Source organism: Cyprinodon tularosa, unplaced genomic scaffold (assembly GCF_016077235.1).
Source record: "Cyprinodon tularosa strain WSP-4 unplaced genomic scaffold, ASM1607723v1 ctg2, whole genome shotgun sequence".
NCBI lineage: Eukaryota > Metazoa > Chordata > Actinopteri > Cyprinodontiformes > Cyprinodontidae > Cyprinodon > Cyprinodon tularosa.
The window spans coordinates 4,563,696-4,584,427 of record NW_024038733.1 but is presented as its reverse complement, the minus strand read 5'-3'; the positions used below and the strand labels follow the sequence as shown (position 1 = coordinate 4,584,427).

Here is a 20,732-nt window from a genome sequence, read left to right as displayed (position 1 = left end):
CTTCATGTGGGACTGCACTTTATTTTCTATTATATTCTATTATAATATTAGCTGGGGGAAGATGGAGGAACCTGCCTAGAGCGAACCACCACTGATTATAGATAAGACCTTTCTTGGTTAATAACTGTACTTGGCAACAAATTGATAAAAAGGGAACCCCAACATAAATGAAACTTGCTGCTTATATTAAATAAAAACCTTTTCAGTCACTCAATAAGGAAAACCAGTTACCTTTCCCATGACTTTATTAACAAGTTGCTTCCACAAACAAGCAGGCCACAAGAAGGTACAAGGAAGCTATCTGCCTGAAAGGCGGTACAGATGGCCACCCCCCCCATACCTCAGCAGAAAGATGCTTCAAATATTCACAATCTCTCTGATCTCAATCCATCCCACAGGAAGTTTGCGAGCTCAAACCCACAGCTATACCCATTATCATTTAACACATCGCCCCTGGGTGCTGCGTCTTGGAAACGAAAGAATAGCATTCCCCCAGAATCTACCGAGTGACGACACAGTCGTCATGTCGACTCCTCTGTGGCCCTCGAAGACATCATTGCCCAGAGTTAAGACTAACATAAAACTGCAGCAAAGATTAGCCGTAGCGTGAGCTACAGCATTTCCCTTTCGTTAAAAACAGTTTTAGTGTTTTCCAGGATCTGCAATAATCAATTTTATTAGGTAGCAACATTTCAAAACATCAATTTTTTGACAAAAGTATGTCCTAAAGTAGTAAATCCTGATCCTGAGCAAGAAATTAACAGCATTTCTCACTTTGTAAGCTGAAAGAGTGGGATTCAGGATGATAAAACTTGAAATAATTCAATTATTAAGAACCCCTGGACTACTTAGAGAGAACAATCAAAGGTATTCCAGACAGGATGGTGATTTCTTTTCCACAGAAAGCTTCAGCTTTTTCCTTTCAACTGAATTAAATCTTTGGCAGCATCATCTGATGTCCATCAAGTTCTCTTTGTCACCTGTGCAGCCAGGTTTGATCCCACTAGTGTTGTTTTCTCCTAAACGAGCATCCTGGACAAAAGAGTAAAGAGAGAGAAACAGAATGATAAATACAGAAAAGATAGCATAAGTAAATATACAAGTATGAGAGCCAGTCAATATGACTCACTGAGAGGAGGTAAGTGCTAACTATTACCATCTGCTTTTTTTTATTTTTTTTTATTACCGATTCACCCTAACAAGTGTGACTATGGTACCAAAGGTTGAAGCTGCACCCATACAGATCAACGAGAGGCTGTTAGTTACCAGGGCAGCAGAACGCCTGACAAGAGTGGGAGAGCAAAAACAAACCTTGACCTTCAGTTTGGCTCACTCACCAACACAAACAGAATAGTCACATCCTCTGACTTGAGTCCTGCAGCTATTCGTCCACTTTTTGTAACTTTATGTGTATAGAAATTATGAAAGCCTGAATAGATATCAGAATGAAAACAGGAGTAATATGTTGGTGCTTGTAGTCGATTGTGCAGAAATAGATCAATAGTGATAAACTCCTCACACCAAGCACCGACAGTTACTGTTTGCCTCGATTGATACCCTGTTCACTGAGAGCATAGTGACAGGGCAACACTAAGGCAAAGGTGTAGAAACGACCCAGAGAAACTGAAAAGATCCTCAGTGTTTTATTTAGATCTAAAGCCTTTAGGTTCAGGTCAGCTGGGGAGAAGCTGACTTACAGAAGCATTTATTCGCTAACCTTTTAACTTAAATATGTTTTGAGTTGTTTTTACTTGGACTGAAAGTGAAATGGCGACCAACAGAACAGCAGAGTTGTACGGTTGAATAAAAATCTAATAAAAATCTCTAGTTTGGCACAGGTGATCCGATTTCAACCCAAAACAAAAATTACAGTTATGTAAAACCTTAAGAAGTTTTTATGGAGAACATCAGAGAACAGTAACGTAAAACCGACACACTGAACTCATCCCGCCCACAGTGATACAGAGTGGTGGCAGCTGTATGTGTAGTACTGTGGGATACTTTTATTCTGTTACATGAACGTTGGTTAGATGTGATTGAAAGCAAGATGGCGGCTGAATAAAGGACAGACCTGCACTGGACCTTAGACCTGGATTAGTGTATCATCGTCCAACATGACAAAAACCCCCGAATATACAACCAGAGCATCATGTGCTGGAAGGGCCTAAACCTCTTTGGGACTTTTTTTTAAAGGAAACTGATGATTTCCATGTAATCAGTCTAAGTATGGAGCACAAGAGCAACTAAATCCAGATCCCCCTAAAAGCGTTGGTTGCTGGGATTTTTTTTTTTTTTTTTTACATTTTTTAACAGTTGAGATGACGTTTTAGGACTGCAGCTAACAATTATTGTGAAAATCGATTTATCTGTTGATTATTTTTTTCAATTAGTAGATTAATAATTGCAAAAGTTTCATTGAAGAAGACATTTTACAAAATTAAACCAAGTAAAAATAAAACATTTCCACTTGAGGAGTTATGGGTAGAGCAGACTGACAGACTATAAAGATCTTTTTTTATTTTTAATGCAAAATGTTTATATTTCTGTTCACTAAAAGAGTGTACTCTAAAAGTATGTTTTACAGTAGCTATAATTGTTAACGATTAAGGGATTACAAACTGTTCTTTAATAAACAAACCTATCATTTTACCATTTAAACCAATGTCTTTAATATACATCATTTCCCTTTTCATAATACAAGTAAAACGTTCTGAACACAAAAAATGGGAATTTAGGAATTTCTGTAATTGTGCAAAGAAAGGAGGTCAGACTGACAGCTGATTAGATTTTACCACATTACTTAATGCTAAAATGTATATTCATTCAGGATCTTAATCTCGTCAAATCCACCAGAAATGCTAATATATGCTAATATTCCCTGGTAAATTTATAAATATTACAATGTGCTTTAACATGTCAGTAAAATAAATAAACAAAAAGGGTTTAGTAGATAGGCGAGGAAGAAGCATATATAATGGAGGGATTTTTTTCCAAATGTCTTCACTATTGAATGAGATCCTCCTTATCTCACCACATTTATTAATTAGGTTTACAATTACACATTAAATATCTAATGATAAAGATCTAATTTTTGTTATATTTATAACAACATGCAGATATATTTGTAGAGTTTAAAGCTGATATGTAAAGGTTAGGCTAATAATTGCTTTGATTGCATGGAAATGAAATGAATTCTTTGCTACATTTTAAACCTGTTTGTCTCAGACAGTTTACATCAGGGCTGCAACTATTATATTAATAATTGATTAATCTGTCTATTATTTTTTCAATTAATTTATAATTAGATAACATAGGGTTCCTTAAAGAAGATTTTATACAGAATTAAACCATGTGAAACTTTGACAGAGTTATGGATAGAGCATATTGGAAGGAGAATGTTTTTTTTTTTTCTTAAATTAAAAATATTAACATATTTTTTCACAAATTGGACATAATTACTGCTCTAAGTTAGTTGCTCTGTCAGATAAAGGCATTTTTAGAGTCTCTATAATCCAATAAACGATTAATCGATGACTGAATTAGTTGATTATTTCAACAATCGATTAATCCCATTGTTTTAGTCCTAGTTTAAATAAATAAAAGTAAAATAAAGAGAACGTTCAATAAATAGAGCTCCTGGTTTGTTTCTTTACCTTCTGTCAGACGAGCCTTTCCGCCTGTCGGCTGGCACAGGACCGTGGAGCAGCCCACACACAGCACTACTGTCTGAGCATGGCTGAACACTGTGGTGATCTTATAGCAACCTATAAAACAGAGAAAAAAAAAAACACATGAAGGAAATCCCAAACTAACCTAAAGAGGCAACAGCAGCCAAACATCACCTATGCCTGATTACAGTTGTGTCCTTGCAGCTGTTTAGTGTAAATAGGTCAAGTGAAATCTCATCCACAAACAACCACAAGATTCACTTTCTGCCTTATTTGACACCCCGATCACTACAAATTCAGAGAAAGGGCAACACATAAAGGCAAAATCTACACAGATTATTTTAAACAGGATCCATAATCTGAGATTAGTTCATAGATTAACACAGACCTGGACATTTGACATCCATGAAATAAGAGTTTGGACTCTGAACAAGCCGCTTCTTCTTGTGTCTCCTCTTTTCCTCCTCAGGACTGGGGTGCAACAAATCTTTTGCAAGCTGGGGGGAAAAGACAGCAATGTTTAGATTAAAGCCTTTAAAAAAATTGCAGAAGATTTTAGATTACAGGCCTACAAACTAAAATACGCAGGAAAGAGGTTTTATAACATGATGATTACACAAAGGCTGTGACCTGAATAAAGGGTTAATTTTAAGTAGCCAGATTGCAAGGAAAGCAAAAGTGATAGAAAGTATAAAAAGGTAGTTTTTTTTTTTACCATTTATTAAGAATCACAAACTAAATCTCACATTTTTTTCCAAAAACGTTAAAAACAATACACCATGTTGTGCAAAGACATACTATTATTCATTCTGTATATTAAAAAAGTTATACCTTTTTTTTTAAATAAACCCCTGGTGTTTAATTGTTATTATTTAAATGCGTTTTCAGCGATAAAAAGCGAAGCGTTGTTTCTGTCTAACACGTGTTTTCGCCATATTGCCTCGCTTCACATTTCTACATCAAAGTAACACGAAGCGACAAACCAACGCAAAGAAAGACGCAACTAAGACCAGCATGTTGAAGCATAAAATAAAACCAATATTTATCGCATCATATTAACTTTAGAGGCGGTGTTTTTCTTCTTCTTTTTTTTACTTACAGGCATGGCGCGTGTCTCCAGTAGAGTCTCTAGAAGAAGAAAAAAAAGGAAAGAGGCCTCTCCGGTCACGTGCCGGAAACTGTTGGCTGATGGGAGGAGAAAGAAAAACTGTATAAACACGTAACTTTTTTTTTTATTATTATTAAATAAGTGCAGGGAAGAGACGTAGTTATTTTTCTGAAAAGGCAGTATCGTATGGCAAAAAAAAAATACACTAAAGAATAAAAAAGGAAACATTTTGAATTCACATCCATAACATTCTCATATATATATATATATATATATATATATATATATATATATATATATATATATATACACACGTTTTCCACTTGAAAGTGAACCTTAAAGTGCTATTTTAATTATATGTATAAGACCAATCTCTTTATTTTATTGAATGGAAAATATAGTTGTTTATTTCATGTCTAACATGTAGAAGGAAGGCATATCTACAATCATAGTTGTATCTCAATCTGACATCTGTTTTTGTTTTGTTTTTTATCAATTCTTATATTATTATTAGACATGTACAAGATCTACTGGATCACAGAGAAAAGATGGAAGAGGACAGATTTATTTTTGTATTTTTTTTATTAGTCCCATCAATATTACACGGATATATTGATACATTATATATATTATTGTATGTCTTGTATCATGTCTGTTAGTTGTGCTGTTCTTTTTACATCTCTTTGCAGGTGATGCAAAGAATGAAGATGTTTTATCGTTATCTCCCTTTTATTTCCTTTTTCTTTTATATTTTCTCCTTTTTTTCAGTTTTTCCTTTCCTGTTTTACTTACATTGCAGTGTCCATATTATCTGTAAAACTCCCTGCATAATTCTAATAAAGCAATTTATATGCATTAATCAAGCAGAATACTGTGGCGATAGCCGTACTAGTCCCCTTGTGAAAGTAAAATTTGTTGGGCTCTCTTTGGCTTCAAGACAAATATTCTTATTGCCACATTGCCAGACAGGACACTGTTAAAAAAAAAAGTTGCCATCAATGAAGCATCTATTCTATATTGAGGTTTATTATAATAGCTGAACCATGGCTGTTCCTGCACTAAATAAATAGATATGTCCAATAAGCTTCTGGACAAATTTTCTGAGAAACTGAATTATTATATCATTATCAAAATGAATAAGATAACAGAAGCTGAGGCTATATCAGTTTAGAATATGAGTTGTAATTTTTGGATTACTACAATAAATGCATTTACCGATTATATCACAATCATTTGCTTTTTTTAGGTCAAACAATCTAATGTTTTCACATTTCAAATAATATTGGATGGGAAAACCCATATCCATATTTAACTAAAATAAAATTTAAAAATCAGTTAACTTTTTTTTTTCCAGTGGCCCTAATCTTCTTCCGTTCATATGTCTATGGGGAAACCTTGCAGCATAAACATTTGTGAGGAGCGCTTTTTTTAACCCAGAAAAATAACCTAAGCTTCTGTTCTAGTGGCGCCATCTAGCGTCCAGTCAGGGTAAATGGTCACACCCATAAATCACTCCCACTCTGCTGAGCTCCCTGTGGAATTTGGGCAATTTTTCCCCCCCTTGTAGCCTGAAAACCACTTAGCGTTACCGTTGTGTTTTTTAACGGTGTGATTTTGATGTGTTCAGAGTAGAATAATGAAGTATTAACAGTTAAGGCGTTTAAGGTCTAAGTTTGAACCAACAATTTAACTTTGGATGGAGTTTATTGCCGCTCTGTCCAAACTCACTGAGGCTCTGAGGGGGAGCGGAATTTACCGGTGAACAGGCTGGGAGGGAAGAAAACTGCTATAGCCCTAAGAAAAGAAACGTGGAGATTTTTTTTATAACAGATTTTTTCAAGAGAAGGCTATCTTACCCCCCTTCTCCTCCTCTCTGAGCTGAGGAGTATCTTCAGCCATGGCGAAAAAGTACGATTTCCTTTTTAAACTTTTGCTGATAGGGGACAGCGGAGTGGGTAAAACATGCCTCATCATCCGTTTTGCAGAGGACAATTTCAACTCCACATACATCTCCACCATTGGTATGTTGAAAGAATGTTTGTTTGTTTTAATTCAACTTTTTTCCCACCGGCTCTCCACCAGAAACTTGAGCAATGAGCTGATCAAATGTTTGCTGACATTTCATGATGCCTTGTTTGATACTGATTATCGTCAAACGGGTTTCTTACACTCCTTTCATGTCTCAACTGGTCTCTACTTTCTCTTTGTTTTCTCTCTTTTACTGTTCTGCACTTCATGTTTTGATACCATTGTATGACAGAGCCCATACTATTCCTCAGCTTAGAACTTTAGATATTGGTCTTCAGAACGTTCTCAGAAAATCAGTGAAACTTCCACGTGATTCCCAAAAAGGTTAAACAAGAAAAACAAACCACTGGACTTTGTTTCCATGTTTGAAGACTTTTCACTTCCCATCCAGGAAGCTTTTTCAATTCAAATCTCAGAAATAGTGTAGAGCTTTAGGCTCTTGTGCAGTAGCCCAACAAAGTCTTTAGAAAACATGCTAATTGAAATGAATGGATTTCAATTAGCATGTTTTTTAAACTTTTTTGGGGGATTGACTATGACCTGGATCACTGAGAATTTTCTCCAGCAATTTCCCAGGTGATTTAATGTAACCATCCTTGAACACTGATGCAACATACAACCTCGGTTAAAAGCTAAATTCATGAAACATGTAGAACTTAACATTGTTCTGTCATTAACTCAATGAGTTCTTTAATTTAATTCGTCATTGAACCCTTTGAGAACCTACCAAGTGCTTGGGGAGGTGATGGCCTAGTGCAGTGGTGTCCAACCCTGGTCCTCAAGATCTACTGTCCTACAGATTTTAGATGCATCCCTGCTTCAACAGCTGAATCAAATGATTGATTACCTTTTCAAGCCATTCATTTGATTCAGCTGTGTTGAAGCAGGGATGCATCTAAAATCTGTAGGACAGTAGATCTTGAGGACCAGGGTTGGAGACCACTGGCCTAGTGGTTAGAGCAGTATGCTTGTGATCTGAGAAGGTTGAAAGTAGCCAGTTGGATCTTCACAGCCTGCACTCTGTGCAAAACCCTTAAACCCACACTGCTCCCCGGATGCGGCACAATGGAAGCCCACTCCCTAAGGGGGATGGGTTAAATGCAGAGGTAAATTTCTCCAGTGTGAGATCAATAAGGTATAATCAATAAAAAGTGGAGCCATCCCAGAACATTGCCTGAGTTTTCATGGAACAATTTTGGTCAGGAATATTAGTATCCAGTTCTCAAGGGTCAGTGGCTTGTAGCTTTTAGATATGTCTCTGCTTTAACACACTTAAATCACATATTTAAGTCCTTTGCAGAAGTCTTGAGAACTTTGCCTTAACTGAGGAGGTAATCAAGCTATTTGGATGTACTCTCTTTATCCTCTGACATGGGAGTTGGCTCGGAGCTCGTCTGCCTGCTGTGTGTCTCCTGGATGGGGCCGCCTTTTACAGTTGCTTTTTGTATTTCTGCTTCTGTCTCCTTAAACGCCAGTTGGCCTCGGCAGATAGCAGCTCACACTGAGCCTGGTTCTGCTGGAGTGTTGTTCTTATTTTTCCTCTCCACTGTTGCTACAAGCATGCTTAGTGTGAGGGATTGCATTTGAGTCAATGAGTCAATGCAATCAACTGGTTTTCCTTTGATAGAAAACTATGAATCAATTTGACTGTATGATCTGGTGAACTGTAAAGTGCCTGGAGATGACGTGTTGTGAATTGGCGCTATATAAAAAATAAATAAATATATATATATATATATATATATATATAAAAATAAACTGAATTGGATTCAAGTGTGTGGGACTAGAGATATATCTAAAAGTTGAAGGATGCTGGTCCTCAGGGACTTCAGTAAGTCTTAGGTGCTTTTCTGGACCTACCATAGCAAAAAGATACTGTTATTAGAACATTGTCCTGTTAACGTTTTAGTACTTTTATTAGAAAACACAGACTTTTGTTTATGTTAATGTGTTTACTTGACTGCCGTCTTACAACAATCTCTGTTAACAATACAATAGCAGAGACTTGAAAATGGTGCAATTCTCATGCGCCATTTGTTGTGCTGTGTTCTTTGAAACTCAACAGCAGCATAAGTGTGTAAAAGCCACCATCACTGTTAAACACTGGTAAACAAAAAAAGTTTTCCATGGACAGAAGGCAAGGTTAAGTTGTTGCTAAAAGTGACTTTGAATTACAACCATTCCCTGTCATGGTTTGTATGCAGCTGGAATTTTGTGCCTGTGTGCATTAATGTCTAGTGATCTGTGTGATAATGTGCACCAGCAGGGTATTCCCTGTAAGAATAGTTCAGTTTCAGCTGTTTACACAACATTGGAAACAGGACAGTTTCAAACTGGAACCAGTTTTCAGACTGTGCTGTCATCAAAGAAAACAATCACCCTTGCTGTGTAAATGAGCAGTACAAATTAAATCAAACTGTTCAGTTTTTGTGAGAAAATGTGCGTCAACAGGGCCTGAGCTTTCATGAATTCTCCTAGGTGTTTTTTGGCCTTTCATAAAAAAATTTGGTACTTTTATAGAACTGTCCTTGAACTCTAATTAGGGGAGTAAATCACCACCTTTATCACAGTAATTTTTCTATATATGTGTTTGGTTCATGATACGATTCAAGCAGAAATTTTTCTGAAATGATCCGAATTTTACACACAGTTCCACTAGTCTGCGATCGCTATGATGCAATATCACCCGACCATCTACTAGAATTACATTGATATTAACTCACAAAAAACACCTCAAATATGATGTTTTATTTCTAAGCCCCGCCATGGATCAGGCATTAAAAAAAAAAAATCTTCTAATAATAAAATGTCCCCTGTCTACTCTAGCTTCGTGCACTGGGAATTTCAAAATAAAGTTTTACCTTAAAAAGGACATTGTCGATTGAAGTTTTTAATTTTGTATTGCTAATTATTTAATTGATGTGTTGTTACAGCACTAACTTTCACAGATCATGCCTGGTCATGTGGTACCCTGGGTAGGAACTTATACAATATTGAAGGTACCTCCACTAGTACCTTTTTGGAGTATGCCAGTTAAATACATGAAGTTGATTTTATAGAATTTTTCAGGCACTTTCATTGAAGTGATTAGGTCCTTAAAGTTCATAGCCACAACCTTTTCATCAATATGATTAATAGAAAATATTAATACATCTACAAAATGTTTAATGTGGTCCAGAATAAAGTTTTTGATTTTACTGGAAAAATATATGTACATGAATCTTGACAGGTCCAAAATATATAAATATTTACTTCTTGTTATGATGATAAGGTTTCTGCACCATTAGGAGTGACAGATTAAGGTCATGCGAGACAGAGGTTAGGCGTTGCCAGACCATCGTAGCGCCATGGCTTCTTCTAGGCATTACATTTCTCATGTTCAAGCAGACAAACTTTGGAGTGTTGTTGATTTGAGGAGCAATTTCCTTTCATGGGACTTGACATGCGCTTTCGGGGAACTTATGTGATGCTTTGTATTGATCTTATTAAACAAGTATTTATACAGGAAAAATCTCATTGGGGAAAAGAATTTTCCCTTTTGAAGAGAATTCTTGTCCAACATTATATTAAGTCTTAGAGGTTACATATATGAAAGAACAGAACAGACCCCGGTTAAGAATGGCTTCCTAGAACCTAATGCATATTTTTTAAGGATTGTTCATGGAACCTTACAGCTGCCATGATGATAAATCTTATCAGGTGCTTTTACAAAACATTAGTGGAACTTATTGGCTACTTTTATGCAGCCTTTAAAGCTTACCATATAATTTCATGGAACTTAAATAGAACTTGTAAGATACTATCAATGAACCTCTGTGGACCTTTTAAGATAACTTAATGGACTTTGCCAGGTTCTGTACAGTCATGGAGCTCATCATTTACTTTCACAGAACATTTATGTAGCTTAGAGGGGTTTTTGTTGGACTTTTATGGAAAGTGCTTTCATTGATTAATTCTAGAACTTTAAACTTTCATGAATTATATAAGCTAACCTCATGGAAACTTTATGAAACCTACTAGTTACCCTTTGTTGGAGTTCTCACGTGCTTTCATGGAGCTTTCCTTTCAGTAATCTGACTTTCAGTCATCTAGAATACCAGAAAGTCAGTCTAAGATCCAAACAACTACAGCTTTTATTTTTTTCTCACTCTTACTCATTTCCCTGTTTCTATCCTGACCCTATTTCCCAATCTTTCTAAATCTCATTCCTCTCTCTCTCTCTCAGCTCTCACCAGAGGTCCACCCGCCCTCATTCCTATCTCTCTTACCATCTCTGCATTTTCTAAAGAGCTGCTTGCTTTCTGGCATGCAGGCTTTTGTGGTGGACAACCCCTCCCTGCTGTCTATCAGCTTGTCCATCCTCAAAGGAAAAAAACAATCCATGCCTGATTGTGGATGGGAGTGCATGCAATGGAAATGACCAGTTTCCAGTTGACCAATATTTCCTGCTCTGTGTTAGTGTTTCACTTTTTATCAGGAGTTTTTTTTTCTCCTTTTTGGCTCTTATCTGCCCCTCTTTGTCCTCTCCCCCCCTCTTTTTTTTTTTTCTTTACAGGGATTGACTTCAAAGTAAAAACAATTGACGTGGACGGAAAGAAAGTAAAACTACAAGTCTGGTAAGAGATATCACTTGGATAGTTTCTTAAATTTATCTGGCCATTTGTTTGAGTTGATAACAGTTTTTTGTTGTTGTTTTTTCTAAAGCAATGATTCCTTCTTGTAAATTATACTTTAGAAAAGATTAACTCAAAATGAGATCTATATGATAAATTTAATTGTCTTGTTCAGTGTTCCATCATATATTGTTGAATATATCGGAATAATAATATAACTGAATTTAGTGGACTAATTCCTTAACAGCCGGCCTAGAAAAATACTTTAGCTCAACATTTGAGGATGGGGATCCTTAATCCCCCTCCCCATACATATAGGCAAGGCAAATTTATTTGTATAGCACAATTCAGTACAAAGACAATGCAAAGTGCTTTACATGATTAAAATATAGAAAAATAAAACAGAATCAAAGCAAGTAGGAAAAAAATTCAATAAAAAAATGCAGAAACAAAAAAGAATATTAAAAACAGTTGGACTAAAGAAAATAAAAAAGTTGAATTAATGATGTTTCAGTTGGACTGTTTATCTAGAACAGTCGACGGCAATCCTAAACTCACCAATAGGCTAGTATGTTTGTTTGGAGATCAGATAAAGCAGATCAGACTCACTTTATGAAATGCAACCTCTGACAAAAAGCATAACCCATTTTTAGTTACTATGGCTCCTGCACATGATGCATTATTCATCAAGCTTTCTGACTTAAAAGGTTTTGCTTTTTTTCTATAGGGACACAGCAGGACAAGAGAGGTTCAAAACCATCACTACAGCATACTACAGAGGAGCCATGGTGAGGACTCCATGCCTGTAATAGTGGCAGGCTGGATACCTTGCATCTTGTCATTATGCTTATGGTTTATCCTGTGATTGAATCTCTAAATTGTCTCTTCTTATAGGGCATCATCCTGGTTTACGACATCACTGACGAGAAGTCCTTTGAAAACATCCAAAACTGGATGAAGAGCATCAAAGAAGTGAGGCTTTTTCTATTTCCATCAGACGACTTAATTGATCAATTCGACATCAGAGATGATACTTTTACAACAATACTTTAGTAGTATAGGAGAGCGGATTTGAAAGAAGAGCGCTTGACATAACACATCTGTCAGCGCTAAGGCACCGTTTACCTTAAGGGTGGAACTTTTTACCAACATGGATCACCTTTTTCAATATTGATAATAATACATAGATAGGTGTACCATTCATTATGCAGAGTGTTTTGTTTTTTAATCAGGTATGCAATACCCTTTGATAGTGCTCTACATTTGAAGAGAACAAAGACACAAGGTCACAACAGAACTGCTTTATTAAAGGTATTTGAAAAACTGTCACTGAAAAGAAGGTGTTTGGGGCAATTGTAAGTTAATAGCAAAACTAAGAGTTGGAGAACATATCACCAGCTTGTTTTATTGATAAAGAACGTATTATAAATGTTATGAGTTATCACTATCTTACCTGCACACATAACTATGTAAGCAGGTTTCTTTTATTAAGTTGAGGTTGTGGACCTAACGGCTTGCTAAAAAAAGTCTGACATGTTAATCTTGTGTATCTGGCCAGGCAAGTACCTACCTGCTAAAAACCAAGAGTGTCAAACCAATAATTTTAGCAGTTGGAGCTGTTTTTTGCATTTCATAAGAATATATGCCTGTATTTTATGACATGCCTTTTTGGATCTGGAGGGCCAGATAAACTGCCTTGGGGATCCAGATCAAATATTAGTAAAGTAAAGTAAAGCATAGGGAAACACGAAGCGCCCGATGGAGTGGGAGAAAAACGTTTTGATTCTGTAAATCCCTTTATTGTCCCACAATGGGGAAATTCACTCTCTGCATTTAAACCATCCCCTCGGGGAGCAGTGGGCTGCCATTGTGCAGCACCCTGGGAGAAGTGTAAGGTTAAAGGTTTTGCTCATGAACCCAGAGTGGAGGCTGTGGGGATCGAACCGGGTACTTGCAACCTTCTCAGATCACAAGCTCACTGCTCTAACCACTAGGCCAACACTCCCCCATTTTCTCCCTCTTTTTTATGTATAAAAAAAATCTGAGAAGTTTAGCATATATCTATATTTAACCACCTTCCCTCAGCTACCCTTCAATTCAATCTGGTACAACCACTTACATTTTTGCAGTTTGTCACTAGCCAGATCAGGGACAGGGCAGACAGTGATTACATGGTCCTCAGGCCAGATGAGGGAATACACATGTTTAGATATGTGTAGTAATTAAGTGCATCTATTTGAGTAACTATATACTAAATTGCCATGAAGGTCATGATGTGGACCAATCTGGACTGCAGGCACTAAGTTTAAAACCTATGTGCTGCTTGGTGAGCATGTGTTGAAGAAAAACACTCAAGCTACAAAACCTTGAAAATCAATTCATATCATTCAACTTTTCCATTCAAATATTAACTAGACTCATTGATGTACAGTATTTTTGGGAGGGTTCTACATCTCAGCTTTATAGGAAGTACCATATGATTGTCAAGTTGAGAAGAAAAAAATGTTATTTTTTATTATTATTTGTTATTTTTGACGTATTTTTTAAGTTTTATTTCAATGTTGTTGTTTGTTTTTGTAAAATGTTAACCTCTGAGAGAGTACTTTGTAGAACCACTGCCAACTTCATCAAAATTATTTATTATGTCTAAAATTTATTGAAAAATGCTCTTGTTCTTCTGCACCCATTTTCTTATTTTTGTGTATTTGATATAATCTTATAAAAAATATAATCTAATAAAAATGTGAAACAACTGTAACCAATGAATATTTTTAAATGATTAAAAAAAAAATGCAACAAACAGCATTTGTTATAGGAAATAGCTCCCCTTCATTTCCTAAGCGTAAAGGTGCCAGTTACAAATATGGTATGGGTCTCCCATGTGGTCAGTCTCCGCCCCTTTCTGAATGCTGGGCGGAGAGTGCTTGGAGCATACTTGGCTACCTGTTACTGGCCAGTGAGACTTTAAGGGTAGGGGCAGAGAGATTTGCTACATTTTATTAGTTCCTTTTATTTTAGCCCAATAAAACAGACTGCCATTTGTGGTTAAAACAAAACAAAATGTGAAATGGTTCAAGAGATTAGAGGGATAATGTTGACATGTTCGATTGGGGGTTTTCTTTCTGCATTTTAGCAGGGAAACTGATTTCTCTGTCATCAAATTAAATAATATAAGTGTTATATTCCACTGTTAAATCTTACAATTTCACAGAATCAAACTTCCAAAGAAAACCTGAACTTGCCCTTTCATAGTTTGCTCACAGTTTCCAATTGACTTCCCAAATCGTCACAAAAATCGACATAAGATGGCTTCTCTGAAAAGGTACCATAGTACTCTGAAAGTAAATAGCAAGAAAGACAAGACCTAAGCTGTGGTAGCCCAACCAAAAATGGAAGGAAGGTTTTCTTTTAAACTTTAAGAAAAGTATAATCTACATTTCTGCTGTGTTTGGAAAGAAACTTAAAAAAAGTATAATGGTCTGAGTAATATTCCATTACAAACTATACAAGTGCTTGTTTAATACCAGAGTCAAACACATGGCCATCCAAACAGAACTGGAACAAGTCAAGTAGATTTATGAGGTTACAATAAATGTTACTGGTTGCAGAAACTAACTGTTTTGTGTTGCATGTTTGGGTCGGAGGAATGTTTAAGTCTTTCATAAACAGCTTTGGAGTTGCAACAAGAGAACTGAGCCTTCTGAGTTTATACTGCAGCCAGGGGCAAGAGGGAAACCCTCTCATGCCGAGGGAATAACTGACCTATTTCTGTTGTTCTGGAAACTCTGCAGGCCAATTGCACTTTGGTTTAGATAATCGATGATATAATTGTGACCAAAACTGTTTAAAACATTTTAGCTTTTTTTAATGAAACGTTAAATTAAATGGTATGTGCAGAAACGGAAAGATTTTAGACACCTAGAAAATGTCTATAAGGAAGACTAAGAAGGTGTCACAGCTCCAAAAAAAAAAATCTTGGATGAAATTAAATTCTCATTAAGTTAACTTGCTCTTTTTGCCTGAGGGCATTAACAATAGTGGCGGAGTTCAGTCTGTGTTATGCAATAGGTCGATCAGTCAGTCGGTAGGTAGCTAAGAAGGACCTCTTCATTCTAACCTGATCTTAATCTCACCAAGATACTTTCATCATTAAATAAATAAGCAAACCAGAAATAACCTAGAGAAGCATTACACTGTTTATAGCGGTATAGCAAACAGAGCATTTAGTGAATGAATAGCTGATTTAAAGCTCCAACTTTATGCTTATTGCTATGAGTCCCTCTCTTTGTAATATTTGAATGCAAAGTGTGTTAGGATTGTTTTTATGTAAGCTGAGGGGAAAGTTTGGGAGAGGTAAAAGCAAAGCAAGGAGACATTCCAAGGAAGCAACTCTTAAGTTTTACAACTTGCTGGTTATCTGGCAGATATTTGGTGTTGAATCTAAACTTTCTGGTAGTTTTGTGTTGTAATTTTGAGATAAATCATTTGTAGCTGAGCACTTCTGATCAGGTAACTGTCCCCTTTTTCGCAGAATGCGTCGGCTGGAGTCAGTCAGATGCTCCTAGGAAATAAATGCGACATTGAAGCGAAACGGAAAGTTTCCAAGGAGACGGGGGAAAAGGTGAGAAACTACAACTGGTTGACTGTAATTAAGTTTTAAGCTCAAGTTTTAGTTTTAAAGGCATATTTATAACTCCCAAATGTAAAGCATGGGGCAACACAAACTGCTCGATGAAGTGGAAGAAAAACTATTTGATTTTTTTTTTTTTTTTTTTTTTTTATATGCTGTAAAAAAATCTGAGAAGTTTAGCATACATCTATATTTAACCACCTTTCCTCAGCTACCCTTCAATTAAATCTGGTGCAACCACTTAACTTTTTGCAGACGTTGAGTATGGTCCTCAGGCCAGATGAGGGAATACTCAGGATTAGATATGAGTTATAACTAGGTGCATCTAGTTGAGTAACCACTGCCTACTTCATCAAAATTATTTTTTCTGTCTTTCATTGAGAAACTCTGTTTCTACGGCACACTTTTTCTCATTTATTTATTAGTGTTTTTTATAAGGACCTGCTGTGTTTTTGTTATAATCTTATAAAAATATACAGGTGCTGGTCATAAAATTAGAATATCATGAAAAAGTAGATTGATGTCAGTAATTCCATTTAAAAAGTGAAACTTGTATATTATATTCATACATTACATACAAACTCATATATTTCAGATGTTTATTTTGTTTAATTTTGATGATTACAAATGACAACAAATGAAAATCTCAAATTCATCATATCAGAAAATTAGAATATTGTGAAAAGGTTCAAAATTGATGGCCCCTGGTGCCACACTCTAATCAGCTAATTAACTCAAACCACCTGCAAAAGCCTTTAAATGGTCTTTCAGTCTAGTTCTATAGGCTACACAATCATGGGGAAGACTGCTGACTTGACAGTTGTCCAAAAGACGACCATCGACACCTTGCACAAGGAGGGCAAGACACAAAAGGTCATCGCTAAAGAGGCTGGCTGTTCACAGAGCTCAGTGTCCAAGCACATTAATAGAGAGGCGAAGGGAAGGAAAAGATGTGGTCGAAAAAAGTGTACAAGCAAGAGAGATAACCGCACCCTGGAGAGGATTGTGAAACAAAACCCATTCAAAAATGTGGGGGAGATTCACAAAGAGTGGACTGCAGCTGGAGTGAGTGCTTCAAGAACCACCACACACAGACGTATGAAAGACATGGGTTTCTGCTGTCGCATTCCTTGTGTCAAGCCACTCTTGAACCACAGACAGCGTCAGAAGCGTCTTGCCTGGGCTAAAGAGAAACAGGACTGGACTGCTGGTGAGTGGTCCAAAGTCATGTTCTCTGATGAAAGTAAATTTTGCATTTCCTTTGGAAATCAAGGTCCCAGAGTCTGGAGGAAAAGAAGAGAGGCACTTCATCCACGTTGCTTGAAGTCCAGTGTAAAGTTTCCACAGTCAGTGATGGTTTGGGGTGCCATGTCATCTGCTGGTGTTGGTCCATTGTGTTTTCTGAGGTCCAGGGTCAACGCAGCCACATACCAGGAAGTTTTAGAGCACTTCATGCTTCCTGCAGCTGACCAACTTTTTGGAGATGCAGATTTCATTTTCCAACAGGACTTGGCACCTGCACACAGTGCCAAAGCTACCAGTACCTGGTTGAAGGACCATGGTATCCCTGTTCTTAATTGGCCAGCAAACTCTCCTGACCTTAACCCCATAGAAAATCTATGGGGTATTGTGAAGAAGAAGATGCAATACACCAGACCCAACAATTCAGAAGAGCTAAAAGCCACTATTAGAGCAACCTGGGCTATCATAACACCTGAGCAGTGCCACAGACTGATCGACTCCATGCCACGCCGCATTGCTGCAGTAATACAGGCCAAAGGAGGCCCAACTAAATACTGAGTGCTGTACATGCTCATACTTTTCATGTTCATACTTTTCAGTTGGCCAACATTTCTATAAATCCTTTGTTTTTATTGGTCTTCAGTAATATTCTAATTTTCTGATATGATGAATTTGAGATTTTCATTTGTTGTCATTTGTAATCATCAAAATTAAACAAAATAAACATCTGAAATATATGAGTTTGTATGTAATGTATGAATATAATATACAAGTTTCACTTTTTAAATGGAATTACTGAAATCAATCTACTTTTTCATGATATTCTAATTTTATGACCAGCACCTGTAGTCTGTAAAAATGTGAAACAACTGTAACTAATTAAGATTTTTTAAATAAACTGAAGCGGAGTAACTTTTTGAAGTAACCCTAGTTTCTGGCTTCTCCACCCACTGTGAGTAACTTAGGGTACTCCTTTCCTGTCTGGCCATACGTTAGAATGGCCAAGACTCAAAAAGTGTTTTTCCCAGATACATTAATAGAGCTGTATCTCTAAAGCCATTCAGCTGTCATTTAAAGAGCAGATGGCCATATGTAAGTTTTATTATCAACCTGTGTTTGATACCCATTAACCTTTTTCTCCACTTCATACTTATGCCTTATTTTCTCATAGAATTTTTGATCAAATACATTATATAATGTGTGCTTCACCTGACCTAATATATAAAAGACACAATGTCAAAATGACTGCTGACATCTCTGGTCTCCCAGCTTTAAAGTTGCTTGACATAATTACCAGGATGTGGCTGTAAGTCATGTTCCTAACTCTGTTGACAGTTGGCAAAGGATCATGGTATCAGGTTCTTCGAGACCAGTGCAAAGTCCAGCATTAACGTGGAAGAGGTGAGCCATACTGAATCCACCCTGACTGCACACCTCATTGAACTTTAGGCATGTTTTCTGTTAATACTCATGATATCTGCTTTCGTGTTCCAATCTGTCTGTTCAGTCTTTCTTAGCTTTAGCGAGAGATATCCTGCATAAATCCACCAAGAAGCCGGTATGTAAGACCTTCTTTCAAATATTTTCCATGTGGAGGAAAGATGTTTGACATTGCGTCTGTTTTTCCTCTTTAAACAGGGATCTGCAGGAAAAGTGGTGAAGATCACCAGCAGTACGGAGAAACAGCGCTCAAAGTGTGCCATTCTCTAGAAGGGATATCCACAATATACCACAGACATTTAAAAGTGCATTTGTTTTTTATCATGAAAAGATACTACAGCTCTCTGTCACCATCTGCTGGCTAAAAAGATATAATGCATAGAGTATGATTTTTATACCTAAACTGTATTCTGTATTTCTGTTGAAATCTTTTAGTTTACAAGAAATAAAGCATGTCCAAATTAATTTATTACTCTGACAATGTATCTGGGTTTTTTTTTGTTTTGTTTTTTGTGATAGTTGACACAAAATTGTCCTGAAAGTGTCCAAAAGCCTGAACCCATGTTTCGTGTCTCTTGTTTCCATGCAAAATCCTTATAGATTATACCCACACTGATTATCATTTGTACACCAGCACTCTTCTATAATGTGATCTTTTATTATTTTAAGCACACCCTGTAGCAAGTTTAAGGAGTTTGATGTGGGATATTCTGAATTATAGATCTATAAAATATAAAGGACTCTTTTTCTTTTTTTTTTGTGTCATTTTACGTAAAAGTCCAAGTGACAAACTCCTATCAAGCCTATTTAGGGCTTTTAAATAAGAGCAAATTATTTGAACATAAATGTCATAAGTAGTAATTGTTCTGGTCAGAGTTTCTGTTTATATAACATTAATACCACATATTAGTTTTTAATTTGATATATTTGTCGTTTTTTTTGTTTTGTTTTTTTGTTTTTATGTGATGTTTATGTGGGGGGAGATAAATTTGAATTCACATGGGATCAAATATTTACATACACCCCGACTGATATATAGATAACATTCAGCAAGCTGCACATTCACTACGTACCTATTTGTAGGTAATAACAAGCCTCTGTCTTGGTTCAGTTCAATTCAGTTTATTTACCACTAATTCACAACACATAGCAATGCACTTTACAGAGACAATTTAATCAAGTCATGCAGACAGGCTGTTAAAAAGTTCATCTGAGGTCTCTTCCTGCATATATGAACACTTGATGTGATTGAAATTGCAGCATTCATTTTAATAAGTTGATGAACTTATACTAAGCCAACTTTTATGCATAGTCTGGAAGTGGTCAATAACATGCAAGCTGGACCTTTAGCGTGGTAATTACAGAAGCTTAGTAATAGCCGCTTTATCCACTTCAAAAGCAATTAAAATATGTATTTTGAGTATTTCCGTAAACACACTTTTGTGTAAGTTTTGCTTTCCCATTATTAATCTATTCACTTTTTACCCCACAGCATGACCATGCTTGATTTTTGTTAAAGCATTTTTAGCTCCAAACCCTGAAAATTACCTGTCTTATTTGTGGCAAGATGTCTCTGTTGCATTCTTGTTTTTGAAATCTGTAAATTTATATGCTGTATTATCATCCCAAGCTGAAGAGAACACAATAAAATGTATGGCCCCAACTCATTAAGGCTTCTATTTCCATGAGCAGTCTATAATCCCCCTAACCTGATGACTGTTTGCAATAATTTGGCCATGCGAGTACGCAATAGAAAAATTCAACATTTCCATATTGTTTACTTCCTCAGAACTAAATGACTGCAGAATGTTCAGCACATTTAACAATCAATGAGAGAGTGTCATTAAATGCTAACGATCTTGACAGCGTCCTGTTATGCTCAGTGCATTTTTAAATCTCTCACCATATAAATATGTCCCACAAATGGAATCAAACCACAAGCTGATTGGAAAACATGCCTGTTTTAGTAGACTGATGAAGAATGTGGATAATATCAAACAGAT

General features: G+C 36.3%; 2 protein-coding genes and 1 non-coding gene across 3 annotated transcripts; 1 reads left to right on the top strand and 2 right to left on the bottom strand.

The window, feature by feature from the left end:
- Positions 1-227: 227 nt before the first annotated feature.
- Positions 228-4,870, bottom strand: rps27.2 (ribosomal protein S27). Its single transcript, XM_038284508.1, has 4 exons — positions 4,768-4,870; positions 4,057-4,165; positions 3,654-3,764; positions 228-1,032 (listed from the first exon to the last, which is right to left on the bottom strand). Exons 1-4 carry the CDS (start codon positions 4,771-4,773, stop codon positions 1,004-1,006), a joined length of 255 nt encoding a protein of 84 aa, XP_038140436.1. The 5' UTR covers positions 4,774-4,870; the 3' UTR covers positions 228-1,003.
- On the bottom strand, positions 3,859-3,991 carry LOC119783187. The gene has a single exon (XR_005280759.1). It is a non-coding gene; the product is annotated as a small nucleolar RNA SNORA13 (small nucleolar RNA).
- Positions 4,871-6,316: 1,446 nt separating the features above from the next.
- On the top strand, positions 6,317-19,474 carry rab13 (RAB13, member RAS oncogene family). Its single transcript, XM_038284556.1, has 8 exons — positions 6,317-6,797; positions 11,360-11,420; positions 12,145-12,205; positions 12,312-12,389; positions 15,949-16,038; positions 18,625-18,690; positions 18,797-18,847; positions 18,928-19,474. The coding sequence occupies exons 1-8, from the start codon at positions 6,674-6,676 to the stop codon at positions 18,997-18,999; spliced, it is 603 nt and encodes a 200-aa protein (XP_038140484.1). The 5' UTR covers positions 6,317-6,673; the 3' UTR covers positions 19,000-19,474.
- Positions 19,475-20,732: the final 1,258 nt, after the last annotated feature.